The sequence below is a fragment of the Tetrao urogallus genome (genome assembly GCF_951394365.1).
Source record: "Tetrao urogallus genome assembly, chromosome: 1".
Taxonomy (NCBI): Eukaryota; Metazoa; Chordata; class Aves; order Galliformes; family Phasianidae; genus Tetrao; species Tetrao urogallus.
The window spans coordinates 170,901,341-170,924,351 of NC_136813.1; the positions used below are offsets into that span (position 1 = coordinate 170,901,341).

General features: G+C 37.6%; 1 protein-coding gene across 1 annotated transcript in view; it reads left to right on the plus strand.

Moving 5' to 3' along the window:
• Nucleotides 1-23,011, plus strand: part of CPED1 (cadherin like and PC-esterase domain containing 1) — a gene marked incomplete at both ends in the record, with an annotated part of 139,980 nt that overhangs the window by 108,057 nt on the left and 8,912 nt on the right. Inside the window, 2 exons of the mRNA XM_079538371.1 lie at nt 8,779-8,896; nt 15,000-15,136. Coding sequence (XP_079394497.1) covers nt 8,779-8,896; nt 15,000-15,136 — 255 coding nt within the window. The remainder of the gene's footprint in view (nt 1-8,778; nt 8,897-14,999; nt 15,137-23,011) is intronic.

The following is a 23,011-nucleotide window of genomic DNA, read 5'->3' on the forward strand; positions in this document are numbered from 1 at the left end:
CTGGCCATGTGCTTGGGCTGTTCAAACATGTGCATCAGCACAGGCTGTAAGCATGCAGGGGAAATACCTCCCGTTGCCTCCCAGATACAAGTGTGCTTCCCATTAGAGTTAAGCCTCCACGCATATGCCGACTTTGTCTTTACATGAAAGGCAGGAACTCACAAGGTTTTTGGCACTGTCTGTGAAAAGTTTCAGAAGTCTTTCCCTTGGTGTTTCTGAGCCTGTTAGTGGCTTCCTCCGTGTTCCCCAGACCATGCATGGTTCTGGTGTGTATTTCAAGGTACAGTAATCAGTTCTGCTGTTGCACTGGACATGCAGAAGTTTTGCATCCTGTTTGGTAGTCACCAGCTTTCTATTTTTAATGAATATATGGCTGAAACTATGACACACTTTTTTCATGTCCAGGGAATGTTCCAGGAGAACCAGGGGGAATCTGTTGGGATGAGAGAGATTTAAACATACTGAAGGCAAGTGAATCATAAGATGCCTTTGCGGTGTATCTAGGTTCCTTAATGTGTTGTATAGGGAGCATTAGTGAAGGAAAACTTGTAGAGAAATGTTTAATATGTTTTAGTAGAACAAATGATACAACTGAAGGGGAAAACAACAACAACGAGTATGTCTGGATACAATTGTTTCTTAGTTTTGAAATAGAACACTTAGGCCTGTAAAAATAAGATCTACAAGAGAGAGCACAGTGGTTATGGATTCAGATGTACTGCCCAGCAGAAAATAATATGGAAAGGAATGTATCTTAAGTATGCCTTTCTCTGGGAGTTATACGTCCACTTTTGGACACAGGAGAGTCTTTCCTGCACTTCAAACTGCGCCGTGCTCTCTCAGGGATTTGAGTGCCCACTTCAGCTGGTCCTTTTTCAGCTGAAGATAACACAGGGCTTGGTTGGTCCTGCCATCCAGTTTCACCGTATTCTTTACACACATCTAGTCTGTGAGTGGATTTGTTTCAAGGCTCTTTTACAATTCGGTATTTAATTATGTGTACAAAGCAAATGCAAACAGCTTCTTTGGGAGAGCCTGAGAGACTGCACTGCCCAGAGCAGCCTACAGTCCACTGAGTGTAGGAAGGCATTGAGAGATGGAATGGAAATATCTCCAGCAAATCAGCTAAGAGAGGGACTCTACGCTTCCTATGTCACAGGACACTGTTCTACTTGTAATATGAAAGGAAATGCTTTGTGCAAGGCACAGTTCTGGTGACATGTCCTGAGAATACCTATCAGATAAGCACCATCAGCAAAGGGATTTTTGAACTCTTAAAGTTAAAGGAGTTGAGTAGCATAGCTCTGTAGAGCTATGGCTGATTTTGCCTATGCCCAGCTGAAGAAATGTATGCACTTTGGAGACTGATGTCAGCTGAGTGAGGGTTTTGAGAAGATACGTTCCAGATGTGGGCACTGTCGGAGCTCCAAGTCACGTGCTCGAGCTGATACAGAAAATAAGAGGCAGAGTTATGACCCGGTCCCAGTTTCTGCTTCCAGGATGCCCCACAATATGCTCTAAACAAAGTCAATAGATGCTCTTGCAAGATCTATGGGATTTTGTGCTAAAAGTGAAAAAGAAGTATTTTCAATATGCTATTTCCTGAAACAGTGAATTCAAATTTTTAAGCCTTGCTTACTGTAAGAATGCACTTTAATAGTAGCTTTAGCAGACATAACTCACTAGACAGAATCCTTAGCTAACATGTATTGCTATTTCTGTCAGAGTAATTGGGTTTCAGAATTCAGCAATGAACAAAAGTGCTTTTTAACTTACATCTTGTCATAATTTATGACTGTTCAATCTGAGTTCTTGTGTTTGTCATGGCTATGATATAAGGGTTCTGCTCTAAAATCTATGAGATGGGACTAGAGACCAACAGCTTCTTGTACATAATATCTAAAAATTTCTTTACTATGTGAAATATGAATGCTGTACACCTTTAGCATGGAAAGCTATAGCAAAATTCTCCTTAAAAATAGGCACAGGACTGTGGGATTTTCCAGCTAACAATATAGCAGATTTTGTACCTAATTACCATAGAAAAGCATCAGGGGATCATTGGCATTTTATTGAGAGAAAACCATAAATACCTAGCAATTCCCTTGGTTATCACATAATATTTACTTCTCAAAGTGTCAAAGCACATGGTTTTCTCAAACTATTCTCCATGTGCAGATTTGGGACTTGGCAAAATTTGAATCAGTTCACATTCCGAGCTTACAATGGGAAAAGAGAGGGAGAAGAGGAAGACTAAATGGGAATCCAAGACTGACGCAGCTCCTGAAATGTTCAGATCGAAACCACTGTCTCACTCTTTAGAATAAAAATCCTGTAGAACCTAAAATAGCAAAATGCCTCTCTTTATCTGCTGTTCCTCTTTTATCTTCATTTTGAGGGAGGAAGGAGCACTACATTCTTTTCATTCCTTTTTTTTTCTTCTTGCTTTGTGTTTTTAGTTGATAAAGCATACAAGCTAGTGATCGTGACTGTTCTTGCTTAAGAAAAATATCATTTAGTTGCATTAGAAAAAAGCACACTTGCTAAGAAAGCGTAGCTGAAAAAATTAACAGCAGTTGTTACCTTTAAATATTGGAGAAAAAAAAAGTAGTTGTCTTTTGGCACAGTTAAAAACATTTTCCAGAACTTATGCTTACAGTATTTTATTCTTAGGAAATTTGAATTTCACATTCACCTGTCTTACTTCAACAAATTCTGCTGCACCTCTGAACTGTTCAGAATCATAATTCATAAATGTGCTCGATTAAGAGAAAAGCTTTGAAGACTTAGTGAATATTTTTTTCTAAGACCCGCAGATGCAGAACTTGGACTATTTTAAAGCAAGAGGGCAGATAACCTAACTGACATCACTGAAAAGATTCTTTTCTATTCTACGCACGCGAAGGGATAATAAAACAGATAATAAAACTCACAATATTTTCTCTTGACTAGGTGTTCAGTTCTCAAAACTGTTTCTTAGCTTCCTCTGAGGTTAGCCTTCTGAGTGCAGAGGAAGCCACTTTGCATCTGCTCCAGTGTCACGATGACTTGTATTTGTCCATACAATCTTCATTTACTTTGAAGCAATTGTCTTTGTAGATGGGGACCTACTGGGGTTTTCAAAAGCTCTTTGGCAAATGTTAAAGATATTCTTCCATCACTGATTAAAGCATGTTATATTGTTCCCCCCCCATAACTTCCTGAGCAAAAGTTTGTGATTAAGAGAAAAATCCTATAATGTATGGTATACTTGTATTCTTCAGACAATGTAATAATAGCCACAATGTGAATAGCACTGGTAAGAACTTGAAAGCAATTTAGACTTATGGCTGTGCTTTGTCCGCTTTTCAAATTCTTCTCTGATGTCTCCAACATGCCTTGACAATATGGCAAGTTTCTCAGCTTTTCATATCATTCCCAGTCCCCTACTGATGTCTGTGCACTGCATGTTCCAACCCTGTGAGTGCCCAAACCTCTTATCTACAGTGACCTCTCCCAAGATCCCTGCAGAACTGAACACCTCATAGTCTTTTAATGTGTTTTTCATGACAGTGCCTCTGGGGCCAATGGGCAAATATTATGCCTTTTTTGCAGATGGAACACATTAGGTTCCTCAACAAACACAGTGGCAGCAATTTCTTTCCTTCAAAATATAGCTGCAGTACATGAATCTGCTGCCCTGTGAGTTCATCCAATTAGCCCTCATCTCTCTGTTCCTTTTGATGTAGGCACTGTCTTCATATATGCATTAATGCTCGATGGAAAGTAACAGTCATTGTTTTCTAGCTGAAAGTGAACTAAAACTTCTCAGAAGATTGCTTCCCTCCATGCCAGTGTTCTAGACCTTTTTTTTGTGCACATAGGAGTTTCAGTTTAATGAAGTTAATATTGGGCGCTTATCTGAACCTGCCCAAATCTATGAATCTTTGGGGGTTCATTTATCACTGAATAATGCAGCTGGACAGAGGGAGACAGCTGAATAGAAGTCAACATGCCAACTGTTCCTTCATTTGTTACTGCCATATTAATAAAGTCGTTAGAGTGGAACTAATCCATCTGCTCACAATTTATTCCCTAGCAATAAGATACAATTTCACTGTTTCATGAGCTCACCCTTTGACTAATTTTATTAGAATTCTTTCCATAGCATCATTTTTAATCACTTCTAGTTTTAGTTGTGTGTAAAGTTGTAGAAAAAGATGGACTAAGAGGAGAGATGAAAGTGTTCCATGAGGAACTGGATCAGTTTAAATAGAACCAGATCAAATAAAGTGAAGTCAGCAAGTCTACAAAGGCCAGCAGAAAAGCTCTTAAAATTATCTCTTTCACAGCAAGCTTTGTTCTGTCATGTCTCAAATGTAAACAGAGTCAAAAGCAATGAGGCAGCCCCAGCAGCACCATAGGCCAAGGCTGGGCTGCAGTGCTAATGGGCAGTGCTGACCAAAGGCTTCAGAGACAAAGCACAGTGACTGGAAAATCTCCCTTCTTTGCCAAAAACTAGTGAATGACATTTAGCTCATCCACTAGCTTCCAGACAAGTGGGCTTAGAGTACTAAAGGGACGCAGGATTTTGGCTATGTGTTGTTTGTATGCAATGCTAAAACGAATTCCTATGAGCTTTATTATTATTTTTATTTATTTATTTTATTTTATTTTTTTACTTTAAAAAGATACTGATATGCTTATTCTGTATTGGCTGTTACTAGTAGATGTGGTCTTCATTGTGTTGGGTGGGTGCAATCTCAGACATGAGTACCTAAGCAAAGCAAAGCTGACCAGTTTTTCAAAGTGCTGAGCCCACCATTCCCATGGATTGCTAAGAGTTTTAACATAAATGCAGAAAGAATGCTGAAAAAGCTGGGAATGGAGCCTACACAGAGGTGAGGGTGAGGGTTTCCCCCCCCCCCAGGTGAGGGTTTCCAAAGCATTTAATTCATTAACATGTCTACTTTCAGAGAAAGTGATAGTTTTAGCAACAGCTTTGCATGGGTTATTCCAGAAAGGTTCTGAAAAATGTACCTTCCTCTTATAAAAGGCAGAACTGTCTTGTAATATCAGCTGAAAACATTAAAATATACTTCCTTTTCTTTATATGGTGCACTGCCACTCTGCTGGGGCACTGACAATTAAAAAGAGCACAGAATAATAATTTGTCTTGGAAAAGTTATGGGCTTCTTATCTTTTCTTCTTTCAAATCCTTCCAGTTAGGAGGAACTTAAGTGTTAATATATAGGCAATTACAGTGATTGCAGAGAAATTATTCTTTCATTAGAATGGAGGTGCTAAAAAGGCATAATAGCAAGTAAAAATCTATTAGTACTGAACATCAATATCTTAATCTAAAGCATAATTGCAGCTACTGCAGTATTTAAATAAGACATTCATTCCATGATATTAATTGCATGACTATGGATCATCTTTACAGTGCTATGGTTCTCTCTCTCACATACATATGTGTATACAGATATATATTTCAATTATTGAATGCTGAGCTAAACAAAATTTTTGTAAAATCAGACTTTTTTGTTCAAGACTTATTAAATTATAAATAAATGAAATAACGTTCACTGACAGCTCCAATAAAATTATTTGAGAAAACTTTAGCATACTAGGCTCAAAATCTCTGTGATTTCTTTATAAAGACAAATACCCATTATGAAGAATCATTCATTATAGTGTGCTCTGGAGAGAAACAGTTCTCTTCACACAGCAGATGGACGTCAGAAATGCTCCCTATGTATCCACTGATATTGACTGAAAGGTTTCTAGATGTACATTAGAAGGTTTTATTCTTCTTTTATTTGTTAGTTTCCAGCAAATTTTCTGTAAAAATGGAAGTTTACTAGTAAAACACCAAAACAGTCCATGAAGAATGAATTCTAGCTGAGGGGAAGTTTTCTTCCAGTCCAGACATTTCAGGACCTTTTTGGGAGAAGGGAGAACTGATATAGCAAGAACTATCATCTAAGTTTATGTGTCTGGCTCTTGTCTTTGCCCTGAGTGATTGTAAACATTAGATCACAAGATGTTTCATCTTTGGGCAAGGCAAGAAGGATGTCATGTCACTACAGCATCTCAAGAAAACTTAAAAAAATCTGAAAGCTGTCAGCAAAGCCCCTAATGCACTGTACAGTGGTGCATTTGCACTGGATCTGTGGCTGCCACAGATTAGTTTTGCCCATTAAATTTAGCATGTCAGTGATGATAAGGGATTGGTATCCTACAAAACTGAAGCTGAAACAAATAATGCTTTTTCAGGGGTTCGCAGTCTCTCAGTGATCCTAGAATTACATATTAAGCACAAGCACAGTCCTTTAGAACTCGTGGCTTGTGTGATTTGAAAACACACAAAGTCAACATAAATCAGTGACAAAATGTGGCTTGCAAATTAATTTTTACTACTTATTAATAAACAAGCCACATGAACCTTCTGTTAAAGATATCTCCCAAGGAATGCAACTAAAGTCAATTTTTGATTGCTTAAACCCATACCCTTAGCAGAGGTATGAACAAGAAAATCCCTGTTAAATTATTTTATGACACTGCATTGAGAGCAATAGCAGCTCATTCAGGAATTTGGAGCTTTCTTGTGAAGCGCTGTGCAAATTGTTTTACTGCAAAGTAGGAGCTTTCTGGTGTTAAGGTTAGTTAAAGTAAAACTGTCAAATACCTGTCCAGGTTGTCCAGACCCAGAGGCTCCAAGACAAGCTCACAGTTTGAAACTAGAAGACACTGTGCCATTCATTTTGTCATAACAGCTTTCTTTAGTTATAGAGCATTATTACAGAGCATAAAACAAGGCAATTATATAATAGAACCCACAGATATTTTGCTGTTCTTCTGACATTTTATACATAGAGATGGCAGAAGCCCTTTAAAGTCAACAGGAGGATTTTTTTTTTACTTTTTTTTTTTTTTTTTTCAACCAGGGAATCAAATGAATTTGTATTACATATGAGGCAACTATTTTGCTTACTTTTTAATTAAATAATTAATGCACACTTGTATTTACTAAAATCCACCATATATTCATATCTCCAACAATATAAGGGGCACTGATCATATCACAAAATTTCACCAATATTAGGACATAACTATTATTTGCCCATTGGTCCAATTTAGAAACAGCATCCCAGATCTAGCATCTCTCAGAAACAGAGAATGATAGTATGTGGCAGGTGTCTAATCCATTTTAACATCAGTTTAGAAAAGAAAAATAGAAATCATCATATTTCAATGGAGAAAAAGAACCGTTAAATCAGTTTTTTTGTTTTGAAGAAATTGAATTTTATTCTTATTTTCAGTTTCAAGAATACTGTTTCTTGAAATGAATATACTGATATGAATATATTCTACTGAAAGTGTTTTTCCATTTGTATAGTTTGTATGTTTTGTAAATAATTAGAAGTAATAAGCATATGAAATTCCTTTACAAAGCAAGTCTTGGAATATTGAATGTTAACATTATTAATATTCAGTCTCAGTCAGAAAGGGGCATGTCTTCATTTTTCATACAGTATTTAAAAACTGAGCAAAGCAATATGGAGGAAGAGTATTTTTACAAAGTAATTTGAAGTGAGATTCATCTGAAATAACTAGATATATGCCTATGGATCATTCTAAACTCTTTTTACAGTCAAGAGGGGAAGGCATTGTTAGGATATGATTCATTTTGTCCTAAAGTAAACATCAAAAATATCAATGTTATTTCTCTTCAGAAACAATAAAGGACAGCTGTAATTGGCAATTTGTGCAGCCATACATACTGCAGCTGTCTAAAGTTACTAGAAGAGCTGCCCAGTGTTACAAATGCTGCCATGTTATTTATATCATCCGTGAATGCTTGAAGGTTGTTGCTTGTAAGGCACAACATTGATATAATATTTAAAATTTAAGAACTCACATATGCTAAAATTTTTGGTCAGAAATCACTATTTTCTTAAATATTTCCTTTGAAATTTTTGGGAGCTGCTGGCACCTTCAGTATGAATAGAATAGTTTCAGTTTGAAAGAATAGATTAGAACCATATTCCAGCTTTCTAAAAGCCAATAATAGATAAAATATTTCTATGTTAATTCTGTGTCTTATTGAACTCCAACTGGAACTGATATGGCTCAGTGTCCCAGTAGAGACTGCTGATGAATGGCATTCCTCAGGGATCGGTGCTGGGAATGGTGCTGTTTAACATCTTCATAGGTGACATGGATGGTAGGGTTGAGTGCACCCTCAGCAAGTCTGCAGATGAAACCAAGCTGAGTGATGCAGTTGACACGCTAGAAGGAAGGGATCCAGAGTGACCTGGACAGGCTTGAGAGGTGGGCCCATGCCGCCCTCATGAAGTTCAGCAAGCCCACGTCTCTTTTTCTGAATTTTTCTTTCCTAATGCACCTGTATCTCCTCAAATGACTTTGAGACATTTCAACAGAGAAATATGAGAAATATGACTGCAAATATGCATACAAAATCTCCATCAGCAAATAAGTAGAGATTGCTTGATAAATAGAAACAAAATGACATTAATTGAATGTACATTTTCTTTTATCTTTAGCAAATGTAGTGTCTTGTACACTGATTGTGGATTGAGATTATTACTAAACCATTGTTTGAATGCAAAAAGAATTTTAAATTTTGTGTTAAGAAATACATTAGAGAGCTAAATGTGAAAGAACTGCAGCGCAAACCCCAAACACTGCTGTTCCTTACATGTCATTACAGAGGATTTCAAAGCCATGTGGTTTGTTGCAGCGCTGTCATTTTCACTCTTCATTTTTATGCAGGACTGTGGCTCTCAAATTCACCCAGAGGAGTCCTGTGGCTTGCAGCCTCTGTCTCATGAGTACCTGTCTGCAATTTCACAGACTGCACTGAAGACCTGTGAAGCTGGAGATGCGAAAGGTTTGTGCTTAGTCTTCTCATCTCATGCTCTTCACCAAGACAGATGTAGAAAGAGATGTTTCTTACTCTCTTTGCACATGCACCAAACTACACACAACAGTTATAACTAATCACTTGTAACTATTATGGATTTTTAGAATGAGATTAATTAGTTTGTGACAATTTCTATTTTGATGAATTTGTTATCAGCAATCGACCACTGTTTGTGTTATTGTCAGGTAGCCTGCGAAATGCATTGAACTATTTCCATCAGAACCAAGATAAATTAAACAGGGTTTTATTCTAAATGAAAGGAAATGCCTAATTAAAAAGAAGAAAAAAAACAACTTCTTGACAAAGAATACAACATTTGGACCCACTTTATTTTTATATTTCTACTGAATGTATACTGAAAACAAAAAAATAACAATTTTGAAGTGGGCTTTTACATGTATCAATACCTTAAACGTCAAGATGGACAAATCACACAGCTGAAATGCCTTTTGTTAAAATAATAATTATTCAACAACCAATATGATTGAAGTATCCCTCTGGATTAGTGAGAACCCACATCAGAGCAGAATGGCAGACAGGTATTCATTGTTAGTTCACAGATGCATGAAGACTTATGCAAGTGTGCTTTAACAAATAAGAGAAATCCACAGGACTATTGGAGTATGCAGTTCTGTGCCCACTTTGAGTTGCTTTTGTATTTGACAATTCTTTTGGATTAAACAAAGAATTTGCTCAATTCTTTATTAGATAAATGAAAAATAAACCCAAACTCCTGTATTTCTACCACACGAATGTATTTTTTTTTCTTCTCATAGATAAGAGCATCTTCTCACAGCAGTGAACTTGCACGAACTCAATGAACACTCTTGCACAGTAACAGGAATGCATGAAGTGCCTGAATGCATCAGATTATATGAAAAAATAGGGAAATAAATTATTTTTTTCAATGTTAAATGAAGGGAAGACACGAAGGAGACGTCACTGTACCTGGCAGCGTATTCTAATCACACAGCAAGTTATGAGTCATAAACACGGCACCGTCTATGTTACTATATTAGGATGTAAAAATCCTGACTAGAAAGCCCAAATCAAACCGAAAGAAGAGTCCTTTGGGGGCAGACAGCCTGTTTTTGTGGTATATAATGTGCGTCTTTTGAATACCTTGTCTAGCTAAATGGAGCTAAATATAAAATATATTTAAAGACATTGCTAATAGCATAACATTAAAAATGGGAACGACTTCAGGAAATGTAGTCTCAAAGGACAAATCTTTAAAAAAGAGAGGAATCATGTTGGCTTGTAAAATGAAAAATTGCCAAGAGATGTCTGATGAGCCCAGAACTGGGGATGTATAGTTTCCAGGAAGAAGTGACTGTATAGTTTTAATTCATTTCACAAATTCAAACTGGAACTGGAAAGTAGGGCTTTTTGTGCAAAACCACTCAATTTATAACTACGCAATATCCCAGTCCTGACAGCAAACATTCTCATAGAACACAGAATCATAGATTCGTAGAATCATAGAATTGTTTGAGTTGGAAAGGACCCTTAAAGATATTTAGTGCAACTCCCCAGCAGTGAACAGGGACATCCACGGTTATATCAGAGTGCTCAGAGCCCCGTCCAGCCCGACCTTGAGTGTCTCCAGGGACTGGGTATCCACCGCCTCTCTGGGCAACTTGTTCCAGTGCTTCACCCTTGTTATTGTAAAAAACCTTTTTTTTCTTATATCCAACCTAAAATTTCCCTCTTTTAGTTTGAAATCATTTGCCTTTGTCCTATCACAACAGACTCTGTTAAAGAGTCTGTTGCCTTCTTTCTTACAGCCTCCATTTAGATATTGAAAGGCCACTCCCACGTCTCCCTGGAGCCTTCTCTTCTCCAGGCTGAACAGTCCCAGCTCTCTCAGCCTGTCTTGGTAGGTGTTCCATCCACTGAGTCCTTTTTTTGTCCCTCCTCTAGACATGCTCCAACAGGTCTCTCCTGTACTGAGGACTCCACATCTCAGGTGAGGTCTCACTAGCCCGGAGTAGAGGGGCAGGATCACCTCCCTCACCCTGCTGCCCACACTTCTTTTGATGCAGTCCTGGATCCAGATGGCTTTCTGGGCTGTGAGGGCACATTGCTGGTTCATGTTCAGCTTGCCATCCACCAGTACCCTCAGGTCCTTTCTGGCAGGGCTGTGCTCTATCCTTACATCCTCCAGCTTGTGGGGATTGCCATGACACAGCTGCAAGGCAAAAGAATGTTTCTATAACCTACTCCTAGAGAAAGCATCTTTAAAATGTCTTAGGATTTCAACTAGATCCCAAATGTAAAAGTGAACTAGTCATAAATCAACAAGCTATTTTTAGTTTCACTTTAGCTAAACCTTTAAATTTAAATTTGATTTTTTAGTTTGTTGTTGTTGTTTTTCTATGGGTAATTATTTGGTTTTGATCTTGAAAGTAAAATCTGTGTCTTTGTGGGTATGGCAGTGGGAAAGGATGAGTAAAAATAGAAGAGGCTGAAAGCCTTGTCCAGAAGGAAAAAAACAAACAAAGAAACAAACAATAAAATTCAGCTTTTCTTAGTTAAAAGTTCTTGACTTTAGGCTAGCATTTGCTGGCTTTTTAAATATGAGGTGAATAGTCTTGAATAATTTTTAAAAATCATATTTGTTTTCATACCAAGTTAGGAGAGCATCTAATGGGAGTACTAGCAATGTTTAATCTCATATCCTAAGCAAGAGGTTTACATATGCAATTGATAAGCCTCTTTAATGAGCCCAAAAGCAAGTTTACTTTCACTCTTTCTCTAGAAACCTATTACAGGTTTTCATAAAACTTTGTATTTGCCATACAATAAAGTTAATGTAACAGCAGCTTTCTCTTACTCTCCTTCAGTGAATTCTAGGTGAACTTGCTTTTGCCCAATAGAACCAGTGCTGACTCTTGGCTGAAGCAGCATAAATCAGAGTAATTGAAGTTATGTTGAAAGCTACCTTGTGTACTGCTACCTAACAGAAACAAACCACCTTAGAGTCTGAATAGAAAATCATCTTATCTTCCAAGCTAATATTGATTTGTTGCAATTTTTGCTGTTACTTGTTTTCTATTTTTATATATAAGATTTATTTTTTTATATTGTGAAGGTTAGGAATGCAGTAACTAGCTGTTGTGAAGTTGCAATAGAGAAAATTTTATTATAATTCGATTTAAAATACATATATTTACATAATATTAAAAATCTATGTAAGTGTAGCAACTGCATATGCTAGCACAAAATGCTTCCTATAAACATAGGTTTGCCATCATATGCCATTGTTGTCTATTTTTTTGCCACTTGTCTTCAGCATATACCAAAAATATCTCATTTTTTCTTACTTAATTACTGAACATAAGTTAAATAATCTTTTCAAAAGGTACATTATCACTTTCAGTTGCCAAAGCTTAAACTTTTATTATTCATATGTTTCAGTTCCTTAATATTCATTTTATATAGTTCTACTTTTCTAGTTTATTACCTAAAACCAGATCAGCTCATAAACATATACAAAGTTAAGCAGAAAGTTCCATAAAATGTGGGATCTCAGATGTAGCCATTGCCAGAACTTTTATGAAATTGGTTTAAAAGAAAAATTACATTAGGAAAAACTGCCAGTTTTCATACAGTTTTTTAAGTATAAACCACTGCCCAAAACCACTTTTAGGTCATTTTTGAAGAACTAGAAAGCAGTGGTAGTCTCTGATTCCAGACCTCAAACCAACCATTCATTCTGTCCCTAATCTTTTACTCAGGAAGTATAAAGTGATAATAAAGTGATACAAGGAGTTTACATGGCACTTTCTACTGTGCTGAGACGTGGTGCTTCTCGTTCTGTTCGTATGAGTGCATGTGAAAATCATGCCTTGCTCCAGAACTTGGGTCATCACTTTGTAGCTTTGGGTAAAGATTCACTTCAAATCCCTAGACACAAACAGCATAAGATCTTGCCCAGGGACCAACTGTCAGGTCTTTCATCTCCCAAAAATGTTACCTGTTTGGAACTAACTACTTTTTTATCCTAATGAATGTTGAACTTCAAGCAGTCCTTGGTTGACAAATGTGGGGAATGTTGTCCTTAAGGACCAACAGCTTAGTGATTAGGACAGAAGGAACACAAACTGAAAACTGCACTGTGTGAGGAGCTCTGAGCAGCTCTACCTCTGTGCTTTTGCACCATGGTCCAGAGCTGTCCCTCCTGCCTTTCTTCATACCATGCTGCCACATGCCCATAGCTGCCTGCAGGAGCTCACTTAGGTGTGCTGATGTGTGATAATGGCAGTGTTCAGGCTTTCATTTAGTTCCAGCCTGCCATCATGTGCACCGTGTCACCTGCAGGTACAGCTGGTCGTGGGTGTGTTCTGCACAGACAGAAGTGGCTGCAGGACAGGCTCAGCAGCAGCCAGAGCTGTGCAGCCATAGCACTCTGGGATACTTTCTGCCCTCAAAAGTGCAGGCTGCCCTGTGTCAGTGCAGGTTCCCATGCAAACAATTCTTGATAGTTTCATTTAAGAGGGCTCTTTTATCTGCTACTTACCAAAACATTTGCTTAGGACTTTCCAGCAGTTCGAGCATGGGGTGACTCATGGAGATGGCCTTGCTCCTGAGGTAGCAGCTGACAGCTCAGGGCCTCTGTTATTCTGCAGGCCTGGTTCTCTCAGCCTCCTGCTCTGTCCTGGCCTGATAAGTGTTGATAAACAGTGGCCTTGTGTTGCACTGAAGCTTCTTGTGTAGCAGCTGTATAACAAACACTGAGAAGCCCACCAGGCTGGTGCTGCTGTCCAGTAGGAATGACTGCAGGCCTGCTTTGCAGGCGTTTGCTGCTGGAGACATTTGCTGGGCTGCAAGGAGAAACCAAAGTATGCTAAGAAGGCTTGATAGCTTTGACAGAAGAATCTGGAGGCATGAGTTGTTTTTTTTCAATAAGGCAAAAGCGGGTTTTGCTGTCATAGCTACATGGACACTGAGAGCTTTTGTCAGGACATTACAATTGTATGGACTGGAAAAAGAAGTGGAAGTGAATATAAAGGCAACTCAAGTTTTCTATCTTCATTCAGAAGCTAAGTCCCTCTGACTTCCTGTAGGATTTTGGAATTAAACAGCTTTAGAGACCCAAACTAAGTAAATCATTCAGTCTTTCAAAACAGATGCTTGAAACTCACTGACTTGCGACAATCCCACTATGCACTCCTTAACTGCAAAGTAATGTTTGAAAATGGAGGTCAGTCATGTAGATTACTCATCTAACTTCAACCATCTGAAATGCATGTGTATGGTTTTCTGAATTCTCAAAACATAAAGAAATGAGTATCGATGAGGGAAAGCCATCCTCTCTCTTGCTTTACTTTTCTATCCAGAGGCTTTGATCAATACTCAACTTTTTAGAAAAGAACTGTATAATCATAGAATTGAATCACAGAATCGTTCAGTTGGAAGGGATCCTTAAAGGTTCTCTAGTACAACTCCCCTGCAATGAACAGGGACATCCGCAGCTAGATCTGCTTGCTCAGAGCATAGTCCAGCCTGACTCTGACTGTGTCCAAGGATGGGGCTTCCATTACCTGTCTGGGGAACTTGTTCAAATGTCTCACCACACTTATTGTAAAAAAACTTTTTTTTTATATCCAATCTAAATCTCCCTTATGGTTTGAAATCATTTCCTCTTGTCCTATCACAGACGCTGCTAAAGAGTCTGTCCTCCTCTTTAGCAAGGTCTGATAAGTGAGAGTTAATCTTGATAGATAAGAACAAATCTTGTCTTTAGATGTTTCAGAACTGTAAATATTTTCCTTTTCCCATTCTGCCTCTTTAACCCCTTCGACTTTATTTTATCCCTTCTGCTGGGAAAAGAGAAACTGATGCAAGAAAAGCAATTTGAACTGAGAAATGAACCCACTAGCTACTGTCAAATTTGAGCATTCACAGTTCTTTCAGAGAGAGCAAAAGGAATGCAGAGAAGGAAAGAGTCTCTTTAATATGTGGAAAACTGCTGTCACAAAATGCTTGAGAATGCCTCATTTGCTCCATAGTAACACTCCTCAAAAAAATACAGAGGAGATACTAATAAACCATTGCTGTTTTCCAGGGCAGTGGATTGTCCCTTGCCTCAGCTGCTCTGACAACAGAACCTGTGACTGGAGAGAAATAATGTGGCAGCCCCATGGCTGCCAATACTCTGTGCTTGATAAGCCCGAGCTCCAGCAGTGTGTGGAAGGCAGAAAGGTAAGTAACAGATTCTGCTCTTTAATTTCTTGTTATTTACTTGAATATTAAGTGTTCCAGAATCTTAAAAGAAATTGCATGAGTGATGTTTAAGAAAAATCCCTTTTTATTATAGTGGGGAAAAAGTTTTGGACAGAGAATCCACTATCAATAATTTAGCCTCCTATGCAGTCACAGCTGTACACTGCCATTTCACATAAAACTCAGGTCATACCAATGGAATTGCAAGATCTGCAATGTACATGGTTCTCAATGAGACCTGCAAAGGGTATCCAAGCATGGTAAATGGAGAAGGGATTTGCATTGTTACAGTTTGTCTCACACTTTACATGCAAGTTTAGTTTCTTCTGCTGCATACCTAATGCATGGCATTGCTTGTGCACACTAATCTTACCAAGTCTTCTTGCACATTCTTTTCTTATAGTGAAGCTTCTAAGGTGATTGCTTGGAAATACAAGGTCTCCTTAATAGGCATGCTATGACTATAAAACTGTTGAGAGAGAGCTCTGATCTGAGGCTCAGGTACATTACTGAGGATACAAGTATCCAGAAAGTAAGTAATTAATTGTTATAAAGATTTTTTAGAGTGCATTGTCTAGATAAGAAAATAGTAATTAACATTTTGAAAGAATCTGATACAAGTTCTGTATGGACAGATACAAAAATAATAGTTTTCCAATTAACATTTTCTCCTTCATTTCTGATCATTTCTTGTCCTGCACAGAGTTCTTCACTGTCGCTTGGCTTGATTTCTGCCTGTGGGTTTCTCCTACCATACTTTTCTCAAACAAAAAAAACCAGTGGGTTTATATGACGGAGAAACTCAAATTGCTTATTAAATACAAAACAAGCACTTCTGGATTGACCACAACAAACAATGTAGAATGATTTGCTAGCTTTGGTCTTTAATTTCCATAGACATGGGGCTGTTTCAATGAGAAAACAGCGCTTGGTCAGACAGCTAAAGGATGACAGAACAGTATACCACAGTGGAAGTGAATTTCCAGGGCAGTGTGGGATTCACTTCCTGGATCTGGGTGCTTACATTCATCAGTGTGAAAACAAGGACAACCTTGTTAATGTCCACTACTTTAAATGTCCACTACAGCCAATCTGAATTCAAATGTTATGTCTTTCATCCATTCTAGTGTCAAACAAGAGGCAGAGCTAATGTGAGGTGCATTAACACAGCATGAGAAAAATCTATGTAAAACTAATTGCACGTTTCCTACTCTGCACCTTTTGCATCACTATCTGATAACCATTACTGGGCTGTAGAAAGCTGCTGAATCACTCATGTTACCTTTTCAAAGATGTCCATGTACCTGCTTTATTCTTTATAAGTCATCATCCTAATGCATGTTCCTATTTTGCTATATATCTATTATCTCCTATGTCTTTCCTCAAATGTTATTGTTATTATACTGTGGTATTATTAATTTTGTGTAGCATTTTCAAATAACATTTGTGCTTCTTTCACCAAATAAATAATTGTAAGGCCTGGATCAAGTTCCTCGTGTTGTTGGAACTTAGGAAGTCAGAAAGTCTTTCTTTATACATAAATTGGATGAGTAGAAATGGCTTGGGTGTTAAAGTCCTGATTATGTCTATGATTAAGGGAAACTTTATACACTGTGAGGATATGATAGAAAAAGTTTTGGTTTTTTTTTTCAGGCATTCACTGAAAGAGACTTTTGCTTATCAGTTTTGTAAGGGAGCCATTGAGTAGACAGGTATAATTCTTGAGAATAAACACATTTTTCTTATTCAAGATATTTTTATAACCATCCATCAGTATTTATTTTCCTTAACTTGTGATATTGTTTTCAAACCATTATATACCTCAGCTTTAAACACTATAGAGATCACTGAATTAATATCAATTAATTACATCATAATTTCCTTAGTAAAATAAACAGAAGGGTTCAACCCCGACACGCTGAGCAGACAACAAAAACATAATGAGGGCAAAATATAAGCCCAAAATCATCAGCCTAGATTAGGATACTGAGATGATTTAGAATGTTTTTTAATCCTGCTGAAGTTAGAGGACAACAGAAATCACTCATGTTCACTTACCAAAATGCATTCAAATATGGTACATACTTCTGTATTCTGGGGATTGGTAGTATGCCATCGTATTTGAAATATTCATCTTGTGTAACATTGTTCTCCACAAAATCTACATTTTGCAGCATCAGTAGTAAAATTGTTCCATCAGAGCTGGAAGTAACTGTGAGATCTCCCAACTCAGCCCTGTTTTCTTACCTGCAGACCACACAGTATCTGAATTCTTGCTCAAAATGTATTTCAAAATAAGGCAGTTAAACAGCCCACGTAATTACCAAGTCTTCCTTTGGAAAAGAGAGTGGCATATGTCAGTAGCATCAGTGGATCAAATGATGTCATGCCTTCCCTTGAGCCTCTGTGATTTTGTGGATTTGACTCTAGAGTACCATTTGGAGAAAATTCAGACTCATGTAGGATTTGATCAGGAATTGAAGGAAAAGGAATTAGTAATATTTCTGATACATTAGGCTGAAGCCTCTGATTTTTGTCCGTCAAAAAACATATAGTTCAGCTTCATGATTCTAATGTGCTGGTTTTTACTTTGTATGATTAAAACTTCACAATTAGACATGATAAAACAACATAAGTGCCTGTGATTATATATTTTCTTTAAAAATGAGGTGTCAATCTCTCTGCCGCTGTCACATTCCAACTATGATAACTGCAGATTGTGTCCTTATGCACCTCTTTTAATGCAGTGCACACACACACAAGAAAAAAAAAAAAAGTCTGTGTATTGTTTTGCCTGTAGTAAAAGTGAAGGGAAGCGTGCAGTGAGTTTATCATTACACATTACTGTGTAATAATATCTGGATATGCATCAGCAACTAATGAAGCAAGATGGAAGGTGAATGCCAATAGTCTCTTTTTGGATGTAGCACATATAAGATCAACTGTAAGTTTAAGTGCAACTATACTTTTTTGTTATGTTTCATAGAACAGCAGTTAAATACAGTGCTTAGATGTGTTTCTTGATCTTTGATTTCTTTTATGTGTTTATCAGCATTTCTGAAAGATACGATCATTCAAATAGCACTTCTTTCCTGTATTCAATGTAAAAAAAGCCTACCAAAATATGCTTTTCAATTTTTTTTTTCTAATTTCAAGCTGCTTTCATACATTTAATTAAAATGCATTTGTAATTCAAAGCTCATCTATAAAATTATCAAATCCTTTCTCTATAACAGTGATTCACTTATCCTGGCTGTGACTTCAAATTGTATTTAATTACTATTTTAGTTTGTGTGCATATAAAACTGTGTTTGAGCTAAGCTGTTTTTGTTTCATAAGAACCTAAGACCACCTGTAGTGAAACAGATTGGTGGAGACATGAGAAAGGATATGCATTCACAAAAACAGTTTATAAGAGGCCTCATTTTGCTTTATGATGTGTTAGCAAGACTAGTCAGTCATATGTTTGCATTTCAGACACTGTAAACAGGAAAATTCTGAAGTGTTGAGGCTCAGGTGGTTCTGGCATAGTAGATTTTCCAGTTTGAGCATTTGTAATTGTTCTCCCTTCTAAACTCTTAGTAAGGGTAATAAGATGCAGGTACATTGTTTTACAGAACTCCATGCGTGCCCTAATTGAAGGAAAGAAATAGACAATCTTAATAAAAAGAATGTATCTGTATGATATTGGCTCAACAAATCCTCTGTGTTTAACAAGAATTTGCTGTAAGAATTATCCAATTCTATTAAGACACAGTGCTCTGAATTTTGTACAGTAACTTTTAAAATTAGGTATAGGAAAAGGAGATCTAACAGGTAATTATTTATCCAATTAGCAGCACATAGAAATCTACCCTCAATAGCATGGGGAGATTTTGTTTATCATTGAGAAATATTTCTCAGAGTTTAGTCTTATAATAAAGTGCCATTGAATCATGTGTAATTAAGGACAGGAAATGTAAAAAGGCAATATTTGCTGAAGTACTTAAAATTCAGCTGTTAAAACAGGAATTTTAGCTTATAATTTCTTAATAATATTTTAGAGTTAAGTACTGTTTGGGATTTACAGGTGCTTAGGTTTCCTAAGCGTGGTTAATTTATAATGATAGGTCTGGTTAAGAAGTGAATTCCACTATGCTTACACAATCTCTTAAAGCCTGTAAGCTATGATGGATTTTTTTCTCACAAAACATTTGCAACAGAAGACGCTGAAAGCATCTGTCTGCATGACAGTGTTGTTCTCTGTCTGGTAAAATTATAGCCTTATGTATGCCTGATCCTTTAGTCATCCTGCAGACAAATCCCCCATTGACCTGAACAGCGCAGGACTAAGCCTTGTGCCAGACTGTGGAGAAAATGAGATACAGCATATTCTGCACACCTGAACCATCATTTGGCTCATTATTGTCATAGAGCTAAACAGGAGCATCCACAGAGCCCCTGGTTCAAATAATATGTGGCATGCACAGCTTTGGTAAGTTTTTGCAACTATATAGAAATATAGAATATATAGATATTGCCATAGCAACCACACATTCAATTGCATTTAATAATTAGTCTAATTCATCAAAGCTCTTGGATTATTTGGAGGACATAAGCAAGTTTTCTTCCTGGAGCTATGCACCACCTGCTTTAGCCTCTGGGTTGTCCAAACAAATGCTGATAATGAAGCTTGCAAAGGGTGGATGCTTTGAAAGATACTTTCTGATACTTTCTGATAGATATGCTATTGTGATAGCATATCACAACAAACTGTGCTTGGCCAATTCAGGGCAATGGCATTTTGAAAAGACTTTTTGCAGGTAGGATTACACACAAATGCCCTGTTCATCCACCTGGGTATTTTTTTTTAAGCAGAAGAAAAAGAATTTGTCTGTTTCCTTCCAGGATTAACAGATGCCTCACAGTATGGTTGGAACAATAGTTAGAACCAGACTGATGGATGCAGAGAAGGCCTTAATGAGTGGATGCTCTGCATGCAGGTTTGGCGGTGATATGCTGTGCATCCAGCAGCCTGGGATGCATTGGATTACAAAGAATCCACAGTTATCTTTCTGTCTGAGATCTCTGCTGCATTTATGGGATGCAGAGCATCCCGTTGAGAATGCGGCACGCATTGTCTCCAGAGTGTGTCTGCTGACGCCTCCAGTGAAGATCACAAGACATCAGCACTCATTTTAATGACATGTCTTTCAACAGTGCTGTGATTTCACTGTGAAGGAAGTAGCTGGAGTTAAACAGACTTGCGTGATTCCAGTGATACTGTCTTGGCATAGCTCATACCTGCTTGAAGTCAGAGATTTCTTGACTGAAAGCTAATATGATTGGTATAACTGACTGACATCTTTGAAGATAATCTACATTTTATATCTCTCTTTCTGTACAAACACAGGTCTGCTTTGGCTCATTTTCCTCTTCTCCTTTTACATCAAGTCTTAACTATTCTCTTAGCAGACCGGTTTCTGAGTATTTAGGTTAATTTTCCTGGTGCAACCTGTATTCATCCACCAATGTGATGTTGCTATCTGTCACATTCCTGACATCCTTTTCAGCCACACCTTCTCCTAGTTATAAATATACATTCCCACATGGACGCTCAGTCATGGATCTAATCCTTTTCCTGATCTGCTTTAATTCTTCACAACAAGCTCACTTAAGAGTGAAAATTGAGATGTTTTGAGACTCAAAACTTACTCCTTCAGAGGTGAGGTGTGGACAGCCTTGTGAGTCTTTAGCTATTTGAAGAAGTACCTCTGGGCACTGACAATTATCTGCTTCATCTAGTTATGCTGACTGCTCTACAAGAGTCTGCTCTGACTCCCAGCACCTCCTTCACATTCTCAGAACATCAGCACAACAGTAATGCTATTTTTGGTCCATCTTATATTTTTATATGATGCCTAGCATCTTGGCACTAAGACATTTTTGCGTCTATATGTCATGTTTTGCATCTGCATGCCATGGCTCTTCTCTCTTTTTTTTTTCTTGTCTTTTTTGCTTGTTTTTGTGTTGTGTTGTTGTCTGCTGTTGGGATACAGCTAGATGAGATTAGACCTCATACAGCTAGAAGAGAAAGTATTTATCAGAATATAAGTCATTATATAACAAAGACTAAGGCAAAATTGCCACATTTTCCAAATCAGTGTAGCTTATAGCTGAATGTGCTCCTTTCAGTTGGAAATCCCCATCATAACTGATTCCAAAATGGTGTTATATGTTATGAGAAAATAGTCTAACATGATCTACTGTGTATGACCTAGTAGAGCCTGCTTGTTATTCTGCTCATGGTGTTCTGTACTTTTATAGAAATTTACTCACCCATACCACAAGTTAATGATATCCTTGCCTACAAATATCTAAGAACTACTCTTTAAATAGATATCCATCTATATAACACAGTGATGGACTCATGAAGTGAAGATTAAAGAGATGTGGATATAGACAAACCAGAGAGATTAAGAGCTTTTGCAAGTTGAAGAATTCTTGTTTAAAACCTCAAGTTAGCCTACTTTAGAATTAGGTCAGATTGTAGTGTGGACTGTCTTCCAAACTGTAAATAATTGTGTGCATGTTTGTGCATTAGAGAAGGAAAGGGGGAGAATCCAACAAATCCTTCCACTGCCAAAGATCCTTGACTTCTGAGTCATGTTGTGCTTGGCTTAAAAAGGTTTCTTGTGGCACAGTGTGAAAAGAGCTGGAAATCCCCTTGCATGTGAGAGAAGCTCTTGTGCAGTCCAAGCAGGAACAGCAACTGTTTACAAATTTAATCTGCAAAACAGCCTTGAGAGATCCAGAAAAGGACATAAAGCAGCTTCTATGTATGAATTTAAAACAGCTTCTGTGCCTACCAAATGATTCTCTGCAACCTGCAGACAGGGCATGGAATGTTCAAGTTACTGTTGTGTGCATTCTCGGCTCTGCCACCAGATCAGGGTATGTTCATGCGAAACAGATTCTGTCTTGAGGGAGCTTTCCTTGGGACACAGTTGTGGTTCATTTTTTCTCACAGCAGTCTCATAGGGGGCACTGGATTCAGTCTCTAAAACTGTTCCTGAAGGGAACAGATAAATAGAGATCTATTAGATGAGAAAAGTCCATTATGTTTTCACCGCATAAAATCTCTAAGGGACACTTTGGAAACATCTTCTTAAACATGTTATCTTGTGTTGTCTGAATTCTATTTGTCTAACCAACATTCAAGGTGGAAGTGTTAAAGCATGAAAAAAGAAACCAACCAAATCAAAAACCAAATGTCAACCCCTACTTACAGGATGACAACTACCCCCAATGCCAGAGGAGGCAGGAAAAAGAGGCACACTGCTGTACAGAAAACAGGGTTGATATTGTGTTATGGCTCTGTGGGGTTTCTGACTCTCAGTTTTATATTTTTGCTCCCTTGTATGCATTTCTGGTTGACTGTGATATTTACAGATCATAGGCAGTTTCACTGGCAAATCTCAGTGAACCTGTGATCTCTTCAGATTTGAACTTCTATCATTGCTTACACGTTTTCCTTAGCAGGAGGAAATGTTAGTTTTATCCACTAAAAATAGGGCAATAGTATTGAAAATATATACCTTCAGTTCTGTGGTCTCAACGTACAAAACCCTTGATTTGGCAAAGTCAACAGAACAGCTTGAAGCAACCCTACATTTAACTTCTTTATTCATTTGCAAGTTCAGAGACAGACTGCTGACATCTCTGTTATCCTTATGGCTCTTTCAGCTCCCTTTAGGATGCAGTGCTTCCTGTCACACACAGTCCAGGACTGTATTCAGATTCTTTGCCACCAAAATAGCTCTCTTTCTTAATTCTCTCTGAAATGAAAGAAAGACCATCTCTTTACAAATAAGG